General features: G+C 42.4%; 1 protein-coding gene across 6 annotated transcripts in view; it reads left to right on the top strand.

The window, feature by feature from the left end:
• Nucleotides 1-25,265, top strand: part of LOC132384979 (protein AF-10-like) — a 379,099-nt gene that overhangs the window by 245,878 nt on the left and 107,956 nt on the right. For all 6 annotated transcript variants that reach the window (XR_009509047.1, XR_009509048.1, XM_059956683.1 and 3 more), the window contains one exon: nucleotides 11,651-11,829. Coding sequence is in view for 4 of the 6 variants with exons in the window: in XM_059956683.1 (XP_059812666.1) it covers nucleotides 11,651-11,829 (179 nt within the window). In the remaining 2 variants the exon portion in view is untranslated. The remainder of the gene's footprint in view (nucleotides 1-11,650; nucleotides 11,830-25,265) is intronic.

Here is a 25,265-nt window from a genome sequence, read left to right as displayed (position 1 = left end):
GCTGCCCAGTACAATCCTCACTAATTTGATTCATCGCAAGCTGCGCATTTCAAACTTCAAAGTTCAAAGTAAATTTATTATCAAAGTACATATATGTCACCATATTCTTGAGATTCATTTTCTTGCGGGCATTCTCAGTAAATCCGAGAAACGCAATAGGATCAATGAAAGATCACATCCAATCGGACAGACAAACAACCAAAAGCAGAATCAAAATCAGGTTTAATATCACTGGCATAACTTGTGAAATTTGTTGATTTGTGGCAGCAGTACATTGCGATATATAATAATAAAAACTGAGAATTACAATCAGTAGTGAGGTAGTGTTCATGGGTTCAGTGTCCATTCAGTGATCTAATTGCAGATGGGAAGAAGCTATTCCTGAATTGGAGAGTATGTGCCTTCAGGCTGCAGTACCTCCTCCCTGATGATAGCAATGGTGACGGGGGTCTTTAATGATAGATGTTGCCTTTTTTGAGGCATTACTGGATGCTGGGGAGTCTAGTGCCCATGCATTCACAATTCTCTGCAACTTATTTCAATCCTGAGTAGTACCCCCACTGCCATACCAGACAGCGATGCAGCCAGTTCGAATGCTCTCCACATTAAAAGACAAGAAACTACAAATACAAAAGAGATAAAAAGAAATAATAACAACAAATAAATAAACAATAAATATTGAGAACATGAGCTGTAGAGTCCTTGTTTCAATGTACATGTTGCAAATAAGACTCATATTTATCCATTGACTCAGAATCAAAATTGTTTCCTGCTAAATCATCAGAAGGACATCTGATCATCTTGAAGGACAGTCAGAAAAGATGTAGTAACATGAATGTTGTACTAGCTGTCACTGGAACTAAACCTCCAACCTTGTAACTTAGAGATGTCTTGTGGTCTAAAACTGTAAAATTATCACTAAAGCCACCAGGTAAGGCTTTCCACAACACCCTACATAACCTCAGGCAGCCTAAAACACCATCACCAAAGAGTTAATGCGTCACCACTACTATAATGTATGATCATTTACGCACATAATGATCCCACAAACTAAAGGAGATGCTATAACTGTAACCATTTCCGAGAAATGAAACCAGCATAGCAGTTAGCGTAACACTTTACAGCACCAGTGATTGCAGTTCAGTTTCTGCCCCAGTGCGTATTCTAGAGTCATACAGATTATTAAGGGTTATTAAGTTGATGGCATGCTACTTTGGTGCTGGAAGCATGGCGATGCTTGTGGGCACATATTTGGACTCTGTTGGTTGTTGACACAAATGACGCATTTCACTGTATGTTTCAATGTTTTGATGTACAGAACTGTACAAAAGTCTTCGGCTTATATGATTTTAGATGGTATGGCCCGGACAGCTCCCTGATTTCAACATCAAAGCTGTCTGGGATTACCTGGAGAGAGAGAAGCAAGCAAGACAGCCAAAATCTGCAGAAGAATTGTGGCAAGTTCTCCAAGATGCTTGGAACAACCTACCAGCCAATTTTTTTATAAAACTGCACCACAGTGTACTGAAGAGAATTGATTCAATTTTAAAGGCAGTTTTAAGTGGTCACACCAAATATTGACTTGATTTTGTTTTTTTCTGTTTACTGCTCTTTATAGTAATGTTTTTGATATGAAGAAACTTCATCTCATTATTTTTGAAAGCATCTTCACTTTACAGAATTTTTTATATGTGCTTAAGACTTTTGCACAGTACTGTACATGTGATAAAGTTAATTTCTCTTTTATACAGATCATATCATTACACAATGTACTGAGGTAGATTAAGTTTAAAACAATAACCATGCAGAATAAAGTGTAAAAGCTACCAAAAAAGTGGAGTGCAGGTAAATGATGAAGTACAAGATTAGACTGAGGTAGATTGTGAGTCAATAACCCACGATTCCATGTGGATCTCTCAGAAAGTTTAGGATTCCTGTACCCAGGTTACTGCAGGTTCAATGGCTGGACACCCAACTATTCTGAATGAAAGCCTGTACTTTAATAAATAAATAATGCTGTTCCTCTGCTGTCTGTGTGTACCCTGTTTGCTTCAACTCCCTTTGCTATCACTTTCTGAAACTACTGAATTAATATTGACAGGATCTAGTGTTCACAAATACAGGTAGCAGCTAGGGTCAATATTCATCATGCTACCCATTTCAAATGTTACTTTGTACTCTGTTTCTGGCTTCTCGGGCAGTGCCATGCAACAGATTTTTCAGCCGGTTCACTGACACCCTGTCCACCTGCCCTTTCTGTGGCTGGGAGGAGTCTGTGTACCATGTTTATATGAAGTGTGAGAGGTTACTGTCCCTGTTCGAGTATCTAAAAGGGCTGTTCCTCAAGCTTTGGTTACACTGCAGCCCTGCACTCCTGATATATGGTCACCCAGTATAGAGGGAGGGTGGGTCGTTTGAGGGTCTACAGTGGGCTTGCTCTTGGGCTTGGCCAGGATGGCCATTCACGGGCCCAGGCAGCGGCCAGTCAAGGGCTCTGCTCGAACCAACTGCCTGCACCTCCTCCACAGTTACATTTGAGCTTGGGTGTCCTTAGAGAGGGAGCATGTGTTCATTTATGGGTACAGTGGAGTATTTCCAGGAACGGTGCCCCCAGGTAATTGAGTGTTTTATGTATAGTGGTAACAATATTTTAATTTGAAATTGTTAACTGTCTTGTAAATAATCCCTGATGTTTGCATTTTGTATATTTTATGAGTGAATAAGCTTTTATAGTTTTGTTAAAAAAATATAAAGAGCACAAGGCATGAATGCCACAGTTCACCTCAGCACCGATCAGCTAATTTTGAGTAAGTTTAATGGTTTACAGTCTGGCATTCTCAAGGGTGTGGTGTCACCACATAGGAAGTCCCTGTGCTCAAATCTGAAGTTCAGCCTTAATAGTGATTGCCTCACTTGATCTTTACTCTCTTCCCTTCCCCCTCACTGTTTTTCCTTACTTTGCAAACACAAGAGGTCCTGCAGATGCTGGAAATCCAGATGGAAGTGTAGCTGTTAGTGCAACGCTATTACAGCTCAGGGCATCGGAGTTCAATTCTGGCGTCCACTGTAAGAGAGTTTGTACTTTCCCATGTGTATGTGGCTTTCCTCCAGGTGCTCCAGTTTCTTCCCAGTCTGAAGATGTACCGGTTGATCATTGTAAGTTGTCCTGTGATTAGGGTAAGGTTAAATCGGTGGGTTGCTGGGCGGCACAGCTCAAACGGCCGGAAGGACCTGTGCAACGCTATATCTTTAAATAAAATAAATAAAACGCACATAATGATGGAGGAAGGCCTTTAAGCTTTTTATTCACATCTTTACGTGATCCTCCCTCCTTTCAGCACTGTTGGGTGGTCATGAAGGTAACTCTTGTGTAGAATAATGTTGTGGTCTCAACATGGAGATTCTCTGTGTTTACGTTCTCCTTACTGAGTCTGTAAGATAAAGTGTCCTTAATGCAACAGGAGGTCTTGAAGATGAGTTTAGTTGTGCTGGAAAACTTTCATGTTTTCATGTCCAAGGATCGTATTGGAAATGGGAGAAAAACCAAGTTTCCTCATGCATGCATTCTGGCCAGCTGTGTATGATTCTTGTGTGTGATTCTCTCTCTGTCTCACATTTTCTGTCTCTCTATCTATCTCTGTCTGTCTATCTGTCTCTCTCTCATTCTCTCTATCTCTTATTCTCACTCTGTCTCTCCCTCTCTCTCAATCTCTCTCTCATTCGTGCTCTCTCTCTCACAAATTTTCTGTATCTGTCTATGTCTCTCTCTCATTCTCTTCATCTCTTATTCTCACTCTCATTCTCTCTCTCCCCCCTCTCTTCTCCCCCTTTCTTTCACTACTCTTCTCTCCTTGTCTCTCTCTCACCTCCTCCTCCCCCTCCCCTTCCCCCTCTCTCCCTCTCTCCTCCCTCTTTGTCTCACTCTACTCCTCTCAGAGAACATGAACAGACGGGAACTTTTTTTTTACTGTGGATAGCTGAAAGCTGAGAGTTGGCTAGAGAGAAGTTTTAAAAGCTTAACTGACAGCTGTAGGTAAGATGGCCTGTATATTCCATCATACATATGGTATTTATGTGAACAATTGCATGAGGATTCCAACAAAAACACAATTCCTGTAGTGGTTCAGCAGTTGCATTATTTACAAAGTTTATACAGTTGCTCCCAGAGGCCCATACGAAAAGCAAGCTGATACACGGAGAGACTTGTGCAGTGGCATTGATTTAGAGCTATACTATGCACACATGACCTGCAGGCACAGCCTAGCACAATGCATTGATTCACACACACCAGAATTCCAGAGCACGTGTTGGCTCACTGTACAGGGGCATTCCGGTCTGTAGAAGAGTACTGCCGACTGCCATGTTCCAATTGCAGGAGTACGTGCTGAAGGACACACTGAAGCTTGGTGCAGCCACCACAAGGACTCATTGGGGAAGGACCACAGTATGGTGGTCATATGGTGTGATGGCCTTCATTAGTTAGGGATTGAGTTGAATAGGCACAAGGTAATGTTGCAGCTCTGTAAAACCCTGATTAGACCACAATTGGAGTATTGTGTTCAGTTCTGGTCACCTGATTATAGGAAGGATGTGGAAGTTTTAGAGAGGGTGCATAAGAGATTTACCAGGGTGCTGCCTGGATTAAAGTGTATGTTTTATGAAGATACATTGAGCAAACTAGGACTTTGCTCTTTGGAGAGGAGGAGAAATGACTTCATAGAGGTGTACAGGATGATAAGAGGCATAGATTGAGTAGACAGCCAGAGACATTTTCCCAGCCCAGAAATAATAAATTAGGGCATAATTTTAAGGTGATTGCAGGAAAGTATAGGGGGATGTCAGAAGCAAGTTCTTGACACAGAAAGTGGTAGGTACATGGAACATCCTGCTAGGGCTGGTGGTTGATGCAGATACATTAGTGGCATTTAAGAAACTCTTAGATGACAGAATAATGGGGGTTATGTAGTAGGTAAGTGTTAGGTTGACCTTAGAGTAGGATAAAAGAAAGACACAACATTGTGGGCTGAAGGGCCTGTACCATGATGTAACATTCTATGTTTTATGTTCTTCCACTACTGGAATGAGAAACGAGAGGAAACCTCTCAATTATTGAAGTTGTGTACCACCCTAGGGGGCCACATTAATGGCAACGCACCATTTGGTTTTAAGGAAAGTAAAACATTGCAGCATAGCGGTTATCATAAAGCTATTACAATGCTAGCAACCCATGTTCAATTCCTGCTGCTGTCTGTATGGAGTTTGTATATTCTCCCCATGATTCTGGGTTTCCTCCCACATTCCAATGACATATGGGTGTGTAGGTTAATTGATCACATGGATGGATTGGTGAGCACAGGCTCATTGGGTTGAAAGAGCCTCTTTCATACTACTGTATCTCTTAATAAAATAAATACAGTGGATTACAGTTAACTGGTCCATTGGTTAATTGGGGCAGCCACTTACTTGGGACAACTCTTAAAGAATAACAACTAATCAAGAAATTTGCCGGGATTCCCTTTGTTTATTTTGGACACTATGCTGCTTAATTGGGATAGGAGGCTGTTGCCAAACAGTTTTTAACTAGTGTCAGTTGCATGAACTTGTGTGGTCATTAGACATTACATCATGCTTAGAGTGAACAGTTTTTAAGTAGTGTCAGGTATGTGTGTTTGTGTTCAAAAGCAGTGATTTTTGTCACCAATAGTTAGTGAGAAATAAGCAGTAAGACAATTTGGAACTGTTTTGCTCACTGCGGTTTCAAATATTCAGGCTCAGAGATCCCAGAAATGACAAGGAGTGAAAGTGAAATGATTTCACTACTTCAGCAAGTTAGGAATTATGAAGAATTTGAAAGTATCAGCAATCATCTTGGACATTACAATGAAAGTGAAGATTTGGAGGATGCAGTCATCGATAGCATTGTATGAAGGCATCCATTAGGTGTCTGTGCTGAATTTGTTCATTTACAGTCAATCAAAAGAGCACAGCAGTGATTGCCTGTTGTATCTGACGATGATAATGAAACCTGTGCAGGTGAGCTGTTAAAGTGAACTTGGACAATTCCACTCTCTCAGCCTCGGAAGACCATGTACAGTGATGTGAGTAGACGTCACAAACTGAGGTCTTCTTTGGTTGCAGTGGACAACCATAACCATGTGTCGTATCATGCCCTTCGCTCTCCACGAAGCTTTCTTGGCCGTTGGATCTCACTGCTGATCTCATCCACCCAGTCTGCTGGAGCTGACTTCACATGCTAGGACAGGCATGTCCCTATCTCACTGGGGTATAAGGCCCACTGGTTATCCTCACCAGGTTTAGCCCACCTGTCGAAGCTGCTGTCACATGCATGCAGCTACTTAAAGCTACAGGTGAGAGCCGAGTGTCCAGCAGGGATGAATTCCTCCATCAATGATTATTAGGAACTAATACACCATTTTATGGTACTGCACTAGCATTGGTAGTGTTCTAATTTGTTCTATACTTCACTTAAATACATAATTTATCACTCACTTAATGGTACTTTGTCTTTTTTATGCCTTTTAACTATTTCCATGATACTTCAGCTAATTGGGGCAGCGCTTAACTGGGCCAAAATGTACTGGTCCGAGGGTCCCAATGAACCGGAAGTCACTGTAAATAAGCCATTTACTAATAAACCTATCAGGGAATTCTGAACCCAGGTGGGGGCAGGGGGTGTGAAATGGAGATGTACAAACTCTTTACAGACATCAGCAGTGGGGATTGAATTCCAATAGCTGACGCTGCAAATCATTACACTAACCGCTATGCCACCCAAAAGAGGAATAAAAAGTTCCACTAATGGAGTGAAATGTGGGAGCAAAAACCAGCCTTTATCAGTAGAGCCAAATGGCCTATCAATTCTGTGTAATTAGGATTATACTAGAGGCCAGTTTACAGACAATAATGTGGTTGCCTCTGTGTTAACGACAGGGATAAAACAAGCCTGTGTGACATTAAAGATTTAGTTGAGAGCATTACAATCAGTGTGTAATAGAGATGTATGGGTTCTCCATTCATAAATTCAAGACTTAAGATTGTTTATTGTCAATCTTTGGTACCCAAGTGTAAAGGAGAACAAAATTATTGTCTCTCCATATCCAGTGCAATATAAAAACACAATAAATATAAATATAAAAGCAATTTTATAAAGCACAATGTACAAGTAAAAGTAAAATGTGGCAGTATATGCATAAAATTAGGTCATAGACAAAGACTAATTGTATGTAAATAAAGTGACATAAATACATAAAATGGTGGGGGATAGTGGGGTGGGCTAGTAGGTGGAGGTGTTCATCAGACTGATGGCTTGGGGGAACTAACTGTTTTTGAGTCTAGTGGCCCTGATGTGGATGCTGCATAGTCTCTTCTGTGATGTGAGTGGGATTAGCAGGGTGGGTGTGAATCTTCTTGATGTTGCTGGCCCTTTTCCAGCACCTTTGTATGAATGTACAGTACTTTGCAAAAGTGTGAGGCACCCTGGATTTTTCATATAATTTTTGTTTTAAATGTTTATTTTTTATCTTCTGCATTAGTGTGTCAGTAGAAAAGGGCAAATATTAGATTTCCAAATGTTCATTTACCAAAAAAATTAAATGTTACAGAGAATTGTTTGTATTTTGTTAAAAAAGCAACATATTAAGTAAAAGATGACTTTTCAAATAAAAACTTGCTTACTTTGTAGGTATTCAGCCCAGTGCAGCATTAAACAAAGGTAACAAACAGGATGCTAATGATCAATGACATAATGAATTGAATGAATTAAACTGATTAACTGGAATAGAAATGGGTGCAGAAGGAATCAAACTGGGCAAAGGACAACCAAACTAAAAGGTGAGGGTGTGGCAGATGTTTGACCTTCAAATCATTAATTTTTACACCATGGCAAGATTGAGCATAACATAGCAACTAGACACAAGGTGGTCATCCTGCATCAGCAAGGTTTTTCCCAAGCAGAAATTTCACAGCAGACAGGAGTTCAAGATGTGCTGTCAAAGCTGTTCTGAAGAAGCACAAAGAAACGGGAAAGGTTGAGGATCAGAAATGCAGTGGTCGGCCACAGAACCTGAATTCAGCAGACAAGAGATACATCAAACTGACGTCCCTTCTAAATCGGAAGACCAGAACTGCCATCAGCTCTGAACTCACAGAAACCACTGGAATCCAAACACATCCCTTTACAGTCCAGAAAAGTCTTGTCAGAAGTGGTCTTCATGAAAGAATTGCTACCAAAGATAATTCCTCAGAAGTGGAAACAAAGCCAAGAGAATCACCTACGCATAAAAACACAAGGACTGGGATGTTGAACAATGGCAGCAAGTGCTCTGGACTGACAAGTCAAAATTTGATGGCAGTTTGTCTTTAGAAGAGCTGGAGAGCGCTACATGGATGAGTGTTTGCAGCCAACAGGGAATCACGATGGAGGGTCCCTGCAGGTTTGGGGCTGCATTTCTGCAAATGGAGTTGGTGATCTAGTCAGAATTAATGGAATCCTCAATACTGAGAAGTACAAGCAGTTTCTCATCCATCACACAATACCAGCAGTGAGGTGTTTGATCTGTCCCAACGTCATTCTGCAGCAGGACAATGACCCAAAACATACGGTCAAGGTCATAAAGAAATATTTTCAATGAAAAGAACAAGGAGTTTTGCAACAGATGGTATGACGTCCACAGACCCCTGATCTCAACATCATCGAGGCTGTCTGGGATTACCTGGAGAGACTGAAGCAAGTGAGACAGCCAAAGTCTGCAGAAGGATGCTTGGGACAACCTACCAGCCAATTTTATTATAAAACTGCACTTAAGAGAATTGATGCAGATTTAAGGCAAAGGGTAGTCACACCAAATATTAATTTGATTTAGTTTTATTAAGTGTTTACTGCTCTTTATAGTATTTTATTTTGATATTTAAAATCTTTTCACTTCATTATTTTTGAAAGCATCTTTGTTTTACAGAAGTTTTTACATGTGCCTAAGACTTCTGCGCAGTCCTTGATGGCAGGTAGGCTGGTGCCGGTGGTGCATTGGACAGTTGGGACTACCCACTCTAGAGCCTTCCTGTCCACCACAGGTCAATTTCCATACCACATATGTTCCCCAGCAGTGTGTTTGGAGCTTGGTGGCAAACTTTACAGGCAAACTGCTTACATGTTTTCTCCATTAGTGAAGGTTTATGTGTGTTTACACCATGAAGTGGGTGCTATCCAACCTGTTTTAAATGGTTTTGCCTATTTGTGTGATGGCTATAAGATATGTGGTTTGTTTCTGTGCAAGATAACTGTCCTGTGTACAGTGTGGAGGGTCATTGCTCTTGGTTTACAGCCAGGCATTCAGATGTCAAGCAGAAGAACTAATCTCTGTTGCTGGGAGTGGTTGATGGGTGGGGGGAGGTTAGTGGAGGACTGAAAGTACAGAGACACTCTGTTACTCCATAGGCCGTGGTAGATCACTGGCAGTATAGGCCAGTTGCCGTGCGACCAAGTTGTGGAGCTTATGTAAAGGACCCAATCCAGGTGAGGGACACCTTGGAAAATGGCAAGTGTGCGGTGTTGATTGTGCTGGGTGTGTGGGTAGGTGGAAGGGAGGGGGAAGGTAGGTGGAGTCAGGAAAAGGGGCAGCATGCCCACAACTCAGTCTAACCTGGGGCACTGACACTCGCTACTCGTACAGCTCCTGTTTGCCACGCAGCACTTTGCAGCTTGACCCAGAACCAGCCCTTAGCCCACCTCGATTCCAGACCTGATCCTGGAACAATATCTAGGACAGCTCAAGTGGAACCTGAGTGTAATTAGAAAATAATTGCCTTCTGCGTAACAGTGCCAGAACTTGAGGTTCAATTCCCACAGTTTGTACATTCTCCTGTGACCACGCGAGTTTCCTACTGGTGCTCCACTTACCTACCACAATCCAAAGATGTGTTGCTTAGAGTTAGTGAGTTGTTGGCACCAGAAACATGGTAACACTTTTGGGCTGCCCCAGCACATCCTCAGACTGTGTTGGCCGTTAACCCGAACAGTGCATCTCACTGTATGTTTTGTTGCACTTGTTACAAATAAAGATAATCTTTAAAGATCTCTAATCTTTAAATGGGGGAAAATGGGAATAGTTTAGGTGTGCACCTTGGTTAGTATGGACAGGTTGGGCCGAAGGGCCTGTTTCTGTGCTGTATTTCTCTATGATTGCATAAAGTCATTGAAAGTGATTGTAGGTTGCATGAGTTCTGAGTAGTGGTGAGTGAAGTTATCCACGCTGATCCAAGAGCCTGATGGTTGTATTAACTGTCCCTGAACCAGGTGTTGTTGGTACCTCCTACCTGATGGTAAAAAACAAATGTAGGGACCTTCACCCACCCAACTCCACAGCATGAGATCGATCCCACATTTCCCGATAGGACAGTACCATGGCAGGCTGGTAAAAAAAAACACACAGCTCTGTCAATCTGGATTCAATCTTGACCTCTGGTGCTGACTGTGTGGAGTTTGCAGACCATATGGATGCTCTGAGCTCCCACCACATCTCAAAGACGTGCAAGTTTGGTAGGTTAAATGGCTACTGTAAATTTGCACCACGAACAGAACTAAGCAGCCAGATCCAATAGAGATGAGTGCAGGGCAGAGACTTCCTTCAGGATAGTGACCACCCTCCCCTCACCACTTCTATAACCTCATATAATGAAACCATCTGCACTCAAGGCCAGCCATGACCACACTGTGGTGACTGTGATTGAAGTGACCTTAGAGACACTGAAGCTGGTGATATAAAAGTCTTTATTCAGCACAACAAACAAATATTCTTATGGACATACACTTGGTAGAGTCTCACAGACTCAAAAATATATCACATTTTTATACCCTTAAAGTCAAAGGTAGGTGATTCAATACAATTTCAATAATTACAGTGACATTGTTTACTTCAATATTTTAGGTTGTCAATTCTTCATTTGAATTATATCTGTACAGAGGGAGACGCCTCTGAACGTTCAAATACCTTTGTTGGGACAAACTAATTGACACAGAGTGTTTAAAGTTTTCAAAGACAGAGAAGCAAATGCCCAAGATTCGTGCTGTGAGAGCTGACTGTCTGAGTACACAAATTTCCCAACTCTTGATGGATCCACTTTTTGATGTGATAAGTGATAGTATCAGTCTGGTCTGTAACTTGTTACAATGGTGCAAGTTACTTAAATCCATAATTACTTGGATTGATGCAGGCCAATTTACACAACCCCATTGTCTTAATGTTTGACTAATGTATATGTGAACGTCTCATGGTCATCATTTTGCAAACAATATCTCTTAGTCTGTGGGCCAGTCTGTGCTCCACAGACAGTATTGTTTATTTGCAAAGATGTGTTTTAAAGTTGAATTTACTGCTTGCAATTTGCAATTTATATTAAGAACTGAAAACTGGTTCTTGCTTGAATTAGTATCTGCTATAATTCACATAGTTCCAAAATACTCCTTAACATACACCATCTCCTAAGTTAATTGACAGCTGTCCACCCTGTTCTAATTGAGTTGATCATGGTGGAACCATACCTTAGCATTGATATCTGTGTTGTACTTCTGTATGGGTTCTGTTCTGTCACTGATCCCAAATATCAACCTGTGGTGCTTCTGTCTGCCTGCTAGGTATCTATGCAAATAAGGAGATGCCACTGTCGCTCAGTGGTGGCGTTTTAGGAGTTGGCTGCAGCACTCCTCTCTCATCCAACATCCTCCCACATCACCGTGCCCCCCACATGATGCACCTCAGCCGTCCGTCACTGCCCACCTGTATGGCTGCCACTGCCTCCATCAGTTCCACCCAGGTAAGAGCAGCATCACCAGGTGAGCCTTTGGTTTGTTACTTATTTAGAGGTACAGAAATGGTAACAGGCCCTTGCGGAACAATGAGCCCACACCACCCAATTACAACCATGTGACCAATTAACCTACTAACCCATATGGGTTTGTAACGTAGGAGGAAATGGAGCAGCAAATCATAGACACAAGAGATTCTGCAGATGCTGGAAATCTAGAGCAACACACACAAAATGCTGGAGGAACTCGGCAAGTCAGTTCGCATCTACGGAGAGGATTAAGCAGTCAACATTCCAGGCCAAGATGCTTCATCAGGACTAGAAAGGAAGTGGGTAGAAGCCAGAACAAGAAAGTGGGGGGGGGGGGGTGATGGGAAGGAATAAAAGATGGTAGATGATGGGTGAAACCAGGTGAGGGGAATGGTGGGTAGAGGATGGGGAGTGAAATAAGAAGCTGGAAGGTGATAGGTTGAAAGAGATAAAGAGCTAAAGAAGAAGAAATCTGATAGGAGATGACAATGGAGGGACCATGGGAGAAAAGGGTGGAGGAGAAGTATCAGAATGTGAAATGGAAACTGGAATATCTGGAAGAAACCCACATGGTCACAGGGAGAACATATAAGCTCCTTCTGATTAAAACTAAGTGAAGGTGCAAAGGAAATTTACCAGGATGCTGCCTGGATTAGAGGGCATATCACATGAAGATAGGTTGAGCGAGCTAGGCCTTTCTCTTTGGAGCAAAGAATGATGTATAATATTTATAGAGGCATCCAAAATGATAAGAGACATAGATAGGGTATAAAGCCAAAGACTTTTTCCCAGGACAGAAATTGCTAATATGAGGGGCCATGATTTGAAGGTGATTGGAGGAATGTATAAGGGGGGGTGACAGAGTTCCATTTTCTACACAGAGAGTGGTAGCCGTGTTGAATGCCTTGCCAGAGGTGTTGCTAGTGGCAGATGCATTCGGGACATTTAAAAAAAACTCAATAACAAAGTGGAAGGGAAGCAAGTCAACCCTTATTTTAGAACCAGGGAACGCACACAAAATGCTGGATGAACTCAGCAAGTCAGGCAGCATGTATGGAGGGGAATAAGCAATCAGCATTTTGGTCCAAGACCCTTCATTAGGACTGGAAAGGAAGGGGCTAAAACCCAGAACATCCTGAAAGTAGAAGTTAGGCAGTGTCCCGATAAGTCTTTTCTGACCTTCTCCAAAGTCAGCAGCATCCTGATAAATCTCCACATCCTTCCTGTAATGGGATAATATCACAATCATCCTTTACTCAAACCAAGAATAAATCATAAATGTTATGTTTTGTAACTCCAAAACATAAAAAATAATTGGAAGAAAAACAAGGAAGTCCAAATGTGAGTCTAATTTTGTTTTTGCTTTAAGCAATGTGCGCAAATATGACACAGTGGCGTGATGACATAAGCCATTCACGTTCTTCATACATATAACCATAATGAACTATTTAAACAACAAAGAATGCTTAATCAAAAATAGATTTACAGTATTACTCAAATGTTACTGATATGTTAAGTACACACAACACTCCTTCCTGATTATTTATAAACTCCAATACATCTCAACTTATATGTATATAGTGTGGTGCTCCAGGGGTGTGGTCAACAGCTAGCCCGAGCATTCCTAGCAGCCAGCACTACTTATTGTTCTTATTTTAAGATGCAATCGTGGTGTGCATGTTCAGAAGAGTTATGGTGACATTTTTTTTGCTTGGGTTATACAGTTGCTCGCTTGTGTGTTTATGTACCACCCTGGATGTAACCAGGGTGTGTTATAATCACCTCCTCTGTCTATATGTTACTGCATTAGTTCTCACTGAGCTGTTGTGCTCTGTCTGTTATAGTGCTTATCGCAATAAAAATGGCAGTTGTGATAAACGAGCTCTTCTTGTCTCATTGTGGACAAAATACTTGCCACTATATATATCTATATACTACTAAAACTCTCATGCTCTGTTTGTGACCTCCAATTAGCGCAAGCGGTGCATTACAGCGGCACTTTTTTGGCTAAATTGACTTAAAATGCGCTAACTTACAGAATGCAGGCAAAGTTCAGGGTTATATATTCGTATAAAATTGCTCATTTGCCAAAATCAATAGCCCCGCTTTCACCCGAGAACCGATCCACCATCATGGAAATCGGGACGCGACACCACGACGCATGCACACGGCTAGCCTTAGCAGCGACGCGGAGCAAAGGGGCAGGGCAGCTCTATTTCAATTCTCTCAAAGGGTGCTCCAACGGGTCACCCCGTTGTCTGGTATTATATATATATGGTCTGAGACTACAGGAAGTGGTTTTGACAGCTCTGGACACTTTTCTTCTCCTTTTCTTGGTTATTCACTCTGTATCTATTCGATCCTTGCTTTTCTCCCAATCCCAGCTTCTCTCTCTCTTTATTCCACTCTCAATCCCTTTTTTCATATTCTTTCTCTCTTTCACACCTCTCTTTAGTTCACTCATTCTTTCTATCTCTTCTTTCCTTTTCAACATTGTCTTTCTTTTTCTTGCCTTCCTTTTTCTTCTAGTTTCATGTATCTCTGAATTTGCTAATTTCTCGAGAAATTGGGTCTTGTTTATCCCCTTCCATTTCCACAGCACTTACAGTATATCATCTTCCTCTTTCTTCTACTTTTCCATCTTGATCTTGGGAAGGTGTATTCCATTCACTGGAGGACGGAATCCTTCTATTTCTCCCTATACGATGTTTCCCCTTGGTTTCCTGATCTGCAACATCATCTGATGAGAAAGGCTGTAGTGCTTTCCCTGTGTATATGGCGCACAAGAGTTTATGCATCATCTGATTAATCTGTTTTTGCATCTCCATTGATTCCTTTCCTTTCCTTTTGGCCTTCCATTCATCCAACTGGGCTTTGGTTTTTGCATTTACTTTTACAAGCAGCTTTTAGCTTTCCTCATGCAATAACCTGCAGAATAGATTCTAGTTATTTATACTAATCATCATTAGTATAAATGTCGTATAATCATGGTCTCATTGACCATGATTGTTCTTGGCAAATTTTTCTACAGAAGTGGCTTGCTGTTGCCTTCTTCTGGGCAGTGTCTTTACAAGACGGGTGACTCCAGCCATTATCAATACTCTTCAGAGATTGTCTGCCTGGCATCAATGATGGCATAACCAGGACTTGTGATCTGCACCAACTGCTCATACGAACATCACTACCTGCTCCCATGGCTTCACATGACCCTAATCAGAGGGCTAAGCAGATGCTACACCTTGCCCAAGGGAGACCTGCAGGCTAGTAGAGGGAAGGAGTGTCTTACACTTCCTTTGGTAGTGACATATCTCCAGCCTGCCACCCCAACTCACAAAAGCCGATTGCATGCAATTTTCTTAAAGCTCCTTGAACTCTCTTCCAGCTTAAAACCAAGCCACATTTTGCAAGTAACTGTCTGATTAACATATCGGAAGCTTCCTCAGATATGTTCCCTACAAAATTCCCCACTGCTTTCATCATGCTCACACTTCCTCAGAGCAGCAGGATCCTTTCTGGATCGAATATGGTTTCCAAGCAGAGGCACAGAGGTTGGCACCAGCACCTGTTTGTCCTCTGTTGGGGAATAGGTCATGGTGTTCAGCATGGAGACAGTTGTGGCATCATCCAGTAACTTTCTTAATTTACTTTTAGTTGACTCTATTATAGGGGATATGGCATGCAAATAGTGGATGGAACTATAACTTGCTAGTTATAGTTGTCTCAGCCACTCACGATCCCACAGTGCTGGTCCTCCTTATTTTTTTAATCACATACAAGCTCAATGTGGCTTATTGGTTGTATTTCACTGTCACGAATGTCATTCCCACAGGAGTTACCTTTTTTCCAGTATCTGTTCTGAGTTGGCTATCTACAGGCTTCAGTTCAGTATCTTTGAAATGCCATTCAAACTCATTTTGTGCAATGACTGAAACAGCTTAGCCAGTGTGTATCCAATCCCATTTTAATTGATTTGCCATTCACTCCTGGTAAGCCATATTGCTTGTCTCATGTTAGTTTTCACGTTGTAAATCTCAAGGCTATCTGGTCCTGTGCCATTCTCATCATTATCAGATTTTTCATTAACAGATTAAAACTGCAACTTATCTTTTTCTCTTCCCTGTGCAATCCATTTATTTTTGTCTGCCCAACATACTTTTTCCAATGTAGCCAGCCATTTCTGCTCTTTTAAAATTTATGATTATTATCACCTGGTACTCACTGTTTATGAATCCATGAATTTCATCCATTTCCTGGCTTTTAAAAAATATGTATGTCTTCTCTTGCAAAGAAAGCATGCTGCTCTTTTTTTTAAAACTCTAACATCTCGCTGCCCTCAGCAGGTAGGTGGTCGACTCAAGTTCATTTTAAATTTTCCTGATCACCACTGTTATGTCCTGCAACTCCAAAACTTAAAACTAATCAAAAGGAAAACAAGGGAGCTTGGGAAAACAAGAGATAACATGTCTAACTTCGTTTTTCCTTTAAGTGACAAGCATATGCACGATGCAGTGGTGTGATGATATATGTGATTTGTGTACTTTTTTCATATAACCATTATGAACTGTTTAAACAAAGAATGCTTAATTAAACAATATATTTACAATATTACTCAAATATTGCTGATGTATTAAATCAGTGGTCCCCAACCACTGGGCCGCAAAGCATAAACTACCGGGCCGTGAGGAAACAATATGAGTCAGCTGCAGCTTTCCTCATTCCCTGTCACGCCCACTGTTGAACTTGAACGCACGCGAGGTCATTACACATGCGAGGTCATCAGTCACCTAAACGCAGTGATACATTCGGTGTTTGTGGGGAACCCGGTGCTAAAATATTTGCAGACAACCTAATTCAGGCTCAGGGTTTTGTAAGTAGCAGAGCAGCTACCTTACTCTGATCTACTGAAAGTCATCCCTCGAGCCAAACTTTTGTCAGCCGATAGATCCTACCTACCTACGGGGGGGGGGGGGGGGCGCACGCACCCTGTCGCACTCCTCACTCGGTCAGTAATTCTCTCCGGACTGCGACCCCTGCAGCCCAGGTACAGGGACCTCCAACCCTTACCTTGTCTTCTCACTGGTGTGTTGCAATGATTTTATATGTTCATATGAGGAAAATATGCACTGTGTGTTTAATATCCAAACATTACTTAAAATGTTATGATGCTATTGACTTATAAGTGAGTTATAATGGACTTATCACTATATTCATGCAAGGAAAATATGCGCTGTGTGTTTAATATTAAATTTGTTAGATAAACCCTTTTAGGAACAAAATTGAGTGTATTAGCCACTTATAAGTGACTTATAGTTGAGTTATCACCTATATTCTGGTCGTGATTAACACCCCCACAACACCCCCCCCCCCCCCCCCCCCCCCGTCGGCCAGTCCGCAAGAATATTGTTAATATTAAACCGGTCCATGGTGCAAAAAAGGTTTGTGACCCCTCTACTAAAAACGCAACAATAAACACAAGAGATTCTGCTGATTTTGGAAATCCAGAGTAACACACACAAATTACTATTCTGCTCATTTACTTGACGGTCACAGACATAGGTCTGAAGAGAGCCTGTTCCTGTGCAGTATGGCTGTATGTAGCAATGAAAAAAGATTTTGGTTCTGAGAAGATCATTCACAAGAATGATCTTAGGAATAAAAGGGATAGCGAATACGGAGTGAAGAGTGAGGGAGATCTCACTGAATCCTATTGAACACTGAAAAGCATGGATAGAATGGACATGGAGGGAATGTTTCCTATAGTGGGGAAGTCTAAGACCAGAGGGTATAACCTCAGAACTGAAGGTCGACCCTTTAGAGCAGAGATGAGCAGGAATTTCTTTAGCCAGAGGGTGGTGAATCTGTGGAATTCAATGCCACAGATGGCTGTGGAGGTCAAGTTATTGGGTATATTTAAAGTGAATGTTATTAGTTTCTTGATTAATCAAGGTGTCAAATGTTACAGGGAGAAGGCAGGAGAATGGGGTTGAGAGGGATAATAAGTCAAAGTTCAAAATAAAATTTATTATCAGAGTACATACATGTCACCACATAGAACCCAAGAACACACACAAAATGCTGGTGGAACACAGCAGGCCAGGCAGCATCTATAAGGAGAAGCACTGTCAATGTTTTGGGCCGAGACCCTTCGTCAGGACTAACTGAAAGGAAAGATAGTAAGAGATTTGAAAGTAGTGGGGGGAGGGGGAAATGCGAAATGATAGAAAACCAGAGGGGGTGGGATGAAGCTGAGAGCTGGAAAGGTGATTGGCGAAAGTGATACAGAGCTGGAGAAGGGAAAGGATCATGGGACAGGAGGCCTCAGGAGAAAGAAAGAGGGGGGGAAGCACCAGAGGGAGATGGAGAACAGGCAAACAACTAAATATGTCTGGGATGGGGTAAGAAGGGGAGGAGGGGCATTAACGGAAGTTAGAGAAGTCAATGTTCATGCCATCAGGTTGGAGGCTACCCAGCCGGTATATAAAGTGTTGTTCCTCCAACCTGAGCTTGACAGTAGAAGAGGCCATAGACTGACATATCAGAACGGGAATGGGACGTGGAATTAAAATGTGTGGCCACTGGGAGATCCTGCTTTCTCTGGCGGACCGAGTGTAGGTGTTCAGCGAAACGGTCACCCAGTCTGCATTGGGTCTCACCGATATATAAAAGGCCACACCGGGAGCACCGGACGCAGTATACCACACCAGCCAACTCACAGTTGAAGTGTCGCCTCACCTGGAAGGACTGTCTGGGGCCCTGAATGGTGGTGAGGGAGGAAGTGTAAGGGCAGGTGTAGCACTTGTTCCACTTACAAGGATAAGCGCCAGGAGGGAGATCGGTGGGAAGGGATGGCGGGGATGAGTGGACAATGGAGTCGCATAGGGAGCGATCCCTGCGGAAAGCACAAAGGGGGGGAGGGAAAGATGTGCTTGGTAGTGGGATCCCGTTGGAGGTGGTGGAAGTTACGGAGAATTATACGTTGGACCTGGAGGCTGGTGGGATGGTAGGTAAGGACAAGGGGAACCCTATCCCAAGTGGGGTGGCAGGCAGATGGGGTGAGGGCAGATGTGCGGGAGATGGGAGAGATGCGTTTGAGAGCAGAGTTGATGGTGGAAGAAAGGAAACCCCTTTCTTTAAAAAAGAAGACATCTCCTTCATCCTGGAATGAAAAACCTCATCCTGAGAGCAGATGCGGCGGAGACGCGTCTAACCCTAAGATTCTTTTTCTGCAGGCATACTTAGCAAATCTATAGAACAGTCACTGTAAACATCAAAAACTGTAAACTAAACTGTGTAAATGCAAATATAAATAAATAACAATAAATACTGAGCATAGAATAATAATGTAACATCTATCAACATAACAGAGTCCTTAAATGAATGTAGCTATCACCTTTTGTCCTAGAGACAGATAGTTGAGGGGTAATAAATGTTCTTGAAGCTGGTGGTGCAAATCTTGAGGCTCTTGTACCTTTTACCTGATGGCAGCAGCGAGAAAAGAGCATTGTCTGGGTGGTGAGGATCTTTGATGATGGATGCTGTTTTTCTACAGCAATGTTTCATGTAGATCTGCTCAATGGTTGGGAGGGTTTTACCTGTGATGTACTGGGCCGAATCCACTACTTTCTGTAAGATTTTCCATTCAAAGATATTGGTGTTCCCATACCAGGCTGTAATGCAGCCAATCAGCACACTTTCCACTACACATCTCTGGAAGTTCCTCAAGGATTTCGATGACATGCCAAACATCTGCAGGCTCCTGAGGAAGTAAAGGCACTGTCGTGCTTTCTTTGCAATAATACTTATATGATGGGTCCAGGACAGATCCCCTGAGTGACACCCAGGAATTTAAAGTTACTGACCCATTCCACTTCTGATCCTCCAATGATTACTAGCCCATGGACCTTTGGTTTCGCAATCAGCTCCTTGGTCTTAGTGAAGTTGAGTGAGAGGGTGGTTGTTGTTCTTGCATCTCTCAGCCAAGTTTACAATCTCCCTCCTGTATGCTGATTCATCACCACCTTTGATACAGCTCATAACAGTGGTGTCATCAGCAAACTTGTAGATGGTGTTGGAGCAACACACACAAAATGCCAGAGGAACTTTGCAGGCCAGGCAGCATCTATGAAAAAGAGTACAGTTGAGGGTGACTGTACTGTTTTCCATGGATGCTGCCTGGCCTGCTGAGCTCCTCCAGCATTTTGTGTGTGTTGCTTGGATTTCCAGCATTTGCAGGTTTTCATTTGTTTGTGATATGGTGTTAGAGTTGTACCTTGCCACGCAGTCATAGGTGTAAAGCAAGAAGAGCAGGGGCTGAGTACACATTCTTACGGAGCTCATGTTGGAATGGTGGAGCAGACTCACTAGGCCAAATTACTTAATTCTGCTCTGATGTCTTATGGTCTCATGGAAGGGAAAAATGAGGCCAGGGTTTAATTGTAAAACTTTGTCCAAAGAACTAACACAGACTCATTGACAGAAAGACTTCCATCTTTTCAGTTAAGAACCCACGATGAGTACACAGGGGCAGTTTTTCTGCTGCCATTCACACTCTGCTTCCAAGTGTTCAAAGGTATTTCAATATCTTGTGGCGCAGTATTTCAACCATCCGAGACTGTGCATGTCGCGAAGGTGCCGCCAGTCAGTGTGGAGTGCCATCTGCTGGTATAACATCAACCTGTGATTCAGGAACACCACGTTGTCACATGACCTCACACCTGACCTGGACCACTACCTTATTAACCCTTACATTGCTGGGGAGCAGAGAGACACAGAATACAGCAACAGCCTTGCATCATAGCTTATGCATCATGTATATTCAGTGTTGAAAGCGAAACATTTTCTAATCGATTCACCTAGCCAGGGGGCAGTAAGGTGAGGTGAAGAGTGAAGTGCTCTCATCAGTTCCATTTCATCTCTCCTTATTTCCCTCTAACCTTTTAACTTACACTCTCCCATATGCCAATCAAATCCCTTGGTTTTGTTTTGGCATTTACCTACACTAGGGTAATCAGCATGTTTTAGAGGCACAGAATCAGACCCTTTGGTCCACCACATGACGGAAAGCAAGGGTTTCAGAATCAGACTTGAAGATCAGTTTATTATCACTGACATATGTCATGAAACTTGTTATTTTGCAGCAGCAGGACAGTGTAATACTTAAAAAGTTACTGTAATTTACAATGAAAAATACATTAAGAATAAATAAGTGGTGCAAAAAGAGAGCAAAAATAGTGAGATTGTGTTCATGGGTTCATGGACAATCCAGAAATCTGACAGTGAAGGGGAAGAAGCTGTTCCTGAAATGCTGAGGCTCTTGTACCTCCTCCTCGATGGTGGTATTGGGAAGTGAGCATGTCCTGGGCGCTGGTAGGTATACTTTGAATACCCTATGGCATGAACTCGATGGACCAAGGGACTTCCTCAGCAAAGAAGAGATAGCCTGGTTCTCCCTCCCGTAGCATTAACACTCAACACAAGGAGCATTGTCTGCTTGCATGTAAATATTATGCAGTTCTTTTGGGAAATAAATCTCTATTTGATGGCCTCTCCTGTTACTTCTCAGCATCCAGGCAGTACACTTCATGCCTTTACATGCTGTAGCAAAAAGATTTACAATCATTGGCCACTTTATTAGATACACGTGTACACCTGCTCGTTAAAGCAAATATCTAATCAATCATGTGGTAGCAACTCAATGCATAAAAGTGTGCCGGCGTGGTCAGGAGGTTCAGTTGTTGTTCAGACCAAACATCAGTAAGGGAAAGAAATGTGATCTAAGTGCCTTTGATCGTGAAATGATTGTCAGTACCAGACGGGGTGGTTTGATTTCCTGGGATTTTTATGCACAACATCTCTGGAGTTTACAGAAGAATGGTGTGAAAAACACAAAAAAAAATCTAGTGAGCAGCAGTTCTGTGGGCAAAAATGAGAGAGGTCAGAGGTGAACGGCCAGACTGGTTCAAGTTGACAGGAAGATATCAGTAACTCAAGTAACCGCGTGTTACATCAGTGGTGTGCAGAGAGCATCTCTGAATGCACAACTCGTCAAAGTGGATGGGCTACAGCAGCAGAAGACTACACCAGATTTTCTTCCTACACCTAACAAAATGGCTGCTGATCATGTACCCTTTCAATGTAGCTCAGATAAATATGTTTTTTATTGAACCTGCTAAGCATGAATGTAATGTTAAAGAAAGAGTTTTATCAGGTTTCCACTTCAAAAAAAAAACAATTTGAAAAAGACACATTATAAAGCTGATGAGGTATGCCTAAGTGCACTGCCCAATGAACTATAAAAGAACATTTACTGCTTTTGCTGTTTCACCAGAAACTTGTGATCTCAGCCAAGTGAGTGGAGGTTAAAAGCACCAGGACTGCCCCCCAGTGCCACAGAGCTCAAATGTCAAAAATAATTTTATTATCAAATTACATACAGTGTATATGTCACTATAGGCTATCTTGAGATTCATTTTCTAGGAGGCATTTACAGAAAACAAAGATATGCAATAGAATTTATGAAAAACTATCCAGAAACAAAAACTGACGAACAGCCAATGTGGAAAAGAAGACAAATTATGCAATTAAAATATAAATAGATAAATATTGCTTGGAACATGAGTTGTTGAATCCTTGAAAGTGAGTCCATAGGTTGTGGAATCAGTTCAGTGCTGAGATGAGTGAAGTTATCCACTCTGGTTCAAGAGCCTGATGGTTGAGGGGTAATAACTGTTCCTGAACCTGGTGGTGTGAATACTGAGGCTCCTCTACTTTCTTCCTGATGGTTGAGGGGTAATAACTGTTCCTGAACCTGGTGGTGTGGGACCTAAGGCTCCTGTACCTCCTTCCTGATGGCAGCAGTGAGAAGGAGAGCATGGCCTGGATGGTGGGAATGCTTGAAGATGAATAGTGCTTTCTCATGGCTGCTCTTCTTATAGATATGCTCAGTGGTGGGGAGGGTTTTGCCTGTGATGGATTGGGTTGTTTCCACCACGTTCTGTAGACATTTCCATTCTTTGGCATTGGTGTTTCCATACCAGGCTGTGGTGCAACCAGTCAGGATACTTGCCACTGTGCATCTGTAAAAGTTCATCAAAGTTTTAGGTGATGTGCTGAATCTACACAAATGTCTAAGAGAGTGGTAACTTGCATATCAATGACTGCTGACATCTCCATTCCCTGGACTGTTAACTCCATCCCTCTCCCTGCTATCTGAATGAAAAAGTACCAGGTGATGAATGGTCTTGGCCCAAAATGTCAACTCTTTATTTGTTTCCACAGATGCTGCCTGACCTGCTGAGTTCTTCCAGCATTTTATGTGTGTTGCTCTGGATTTCCAGCATCTGCACAATCTCGTGTGTTTATGAAAAAGATCCGGGCTTTTTTTTGTGCAGTTTGGTATTGCCTGTGTGACTGGGAGATTCATATTCAGATTTATTTATTTATCACATATACATCAAAACATACCATAAAATGTGTTGTTTGCGTTAACAACCAACAAATGCTAAGGAATTGCTGGGGGCAGCCTACAAGTGTCACCACACATTTCATAGCATGCCATGCCCACAATGCTCAGCAGAATAACACAACCAACAACAGCAAAACAACAGCACAGGCCTCTGACACCCAGGACAAGCCACCTCTGACCACCATTTCTTGGACGCAGTAACACATACTCATAGACATTGGCCTGCAACCTCCAACCCCTAGCCCAGATTCGTGAACATCGAGCCTCTGACCTCTAAGCAATCTAACGCAGGTGCTTCAACCTTTGGGCCTCAACCTCCAGACTTGCCAACTTTGATCTTTGGCCTTCAGGTTTGAACCTCCAAGCTCGCTGACCTCTGTACTTCGACCTCTAGTTTTGACCCCATAGTACCGTTATGATGAACCATCCCTACTTCAAAAGCTGCACTCAAATCTGTGCCTGTCCCAACTCTGCTCCCAAAAGTCACATTAATGCCTTTGTCACTTGTGTTCTTTGTGTGGGGCAGCTTCTGAGTTAGGATAGGTGAGGGTGCAAAAGAGATTTAACAGAACACTGCTGGACTAGATAGAGGACTTGTCTTATGAAGATAGACTGAGTTGGTGCTTTTCTCTTTGGAGCAATGAGAGACAATATAATAGAGATGTACAAGATGATAGAGTGAATAGCCAGAGACTCTTTCCCAGCACAGAAATAACTAGTACAAGGGGGTATGATTTTAAGGTGATTGGCAGAAAGTATAGGGGGCATATCAGAGGTAAGTTTTTTTTTAACACAGAGAGTGGTTGGTGTGTCGAACGTGCTGCCAGGGGTTATGGTCAAGACAGGTACATTAGGGACTTTTAAGAGACTTTTAGATAGGCAAATGGATGATAGAAAAATGGAAGGTTATGTAGAAGGGAAGGATTAGATTGATCTTAGAGTAGGTTAAGGGGTCAGCATAATATCATGGGCCGAAAGGTCTGCACTGTGCTGAACTGTTCTATGCTGTTCTATTCTGAGGCTGTGCCTTCTTTTCCTGGACTCTTTCACAAATAGAAACATCCTTGCCATGAATTCAGGATAGACATTAGAAGTTCTATGTTGCATTTCTAACATAAAATCAGATGGTTTACCGATGCTGTTAACCTAGTGCGGGGGTCGGCAACCCGTGGCTCCAGAGCCACATGCGGCTCTTTCATCTCTGTGCTGCGGCTCCCTGTTGCTTTGGGAAATAATTGGTCAGTATTTAATTAAAATGTATTTTATGTTAGTTTGTTAGTTTTTGAAATGTAATTCTAAATTTGAAGATTATGGTGATCTTGTACAATCTAAATAAGACGTTGTGGCGACCCATTTCCTGGCACGTTGGAACTGGCTCACAATTAGCCAGCGTTCAGGCTGAGAGGAGATAGCCTACGGGGGTTTGTGAGTACGTGTCTTTTGCAGCATCTGCGCCCATGGGGGGGCGGGTTGAGGGAGGCTTAAAAGCAAGGCTGTTTAGTTCGAATAAAGCTATCTTTGACTGCAGTTTACTGACTGCGTGTAGCACACCGCTACAATGTGTTTTTATCGCTGGCTGTCCAGAGGGGAGGTGCTGAAATGCTTTGTCGCGTGTCTGGAAGAAGTGAAAACTTTCCTGGGCAGCAAAGGGCTCACCTTTCCTGAGCTGGAACAGCCAGAGTGGCTGGAAAAGCTACACTTCATGGTAGACATGACAGAGCACCTGAACACGCTGAACACAGCTCTTCAGGGGAAAGGACATACAGCCCTGCACATGTTGGAGGATGTTTTGGCATTTGAGCGCAAGTTGACACTACTTGCCAGAGATTTACAGAAAGGCACATTGTCTCACTTCCCCAATTTGAGAGAGTTCAAACAAGGTCACGACATGATAAATTCGGAGTATTTACATTCTGCAATCATCGCAATGCAAACATCGTTTGAGAAACGC

Source organism: Hypanus sabinus, chromosome X1 (assembly GCF_030144855.1).
Source record: "Hypanus sabinus isolate sHypSab1 chromosome X1, sHypSab1.hap1, whole genome shotgun sequence".
In the NCBI taxonomy this organism is placed as follows: Eukaryota; Metazoa; Chordata; class Chondrichthyes; order Myliobatiformes; family Dasyatidae; genus Hypanus; species Hypanus sabinus.
The sequence above is the reverse complement of the archived record's forward strand: the minus strand, read 5'-3'. Positions and strand labels throughout refer to the sequence as shown.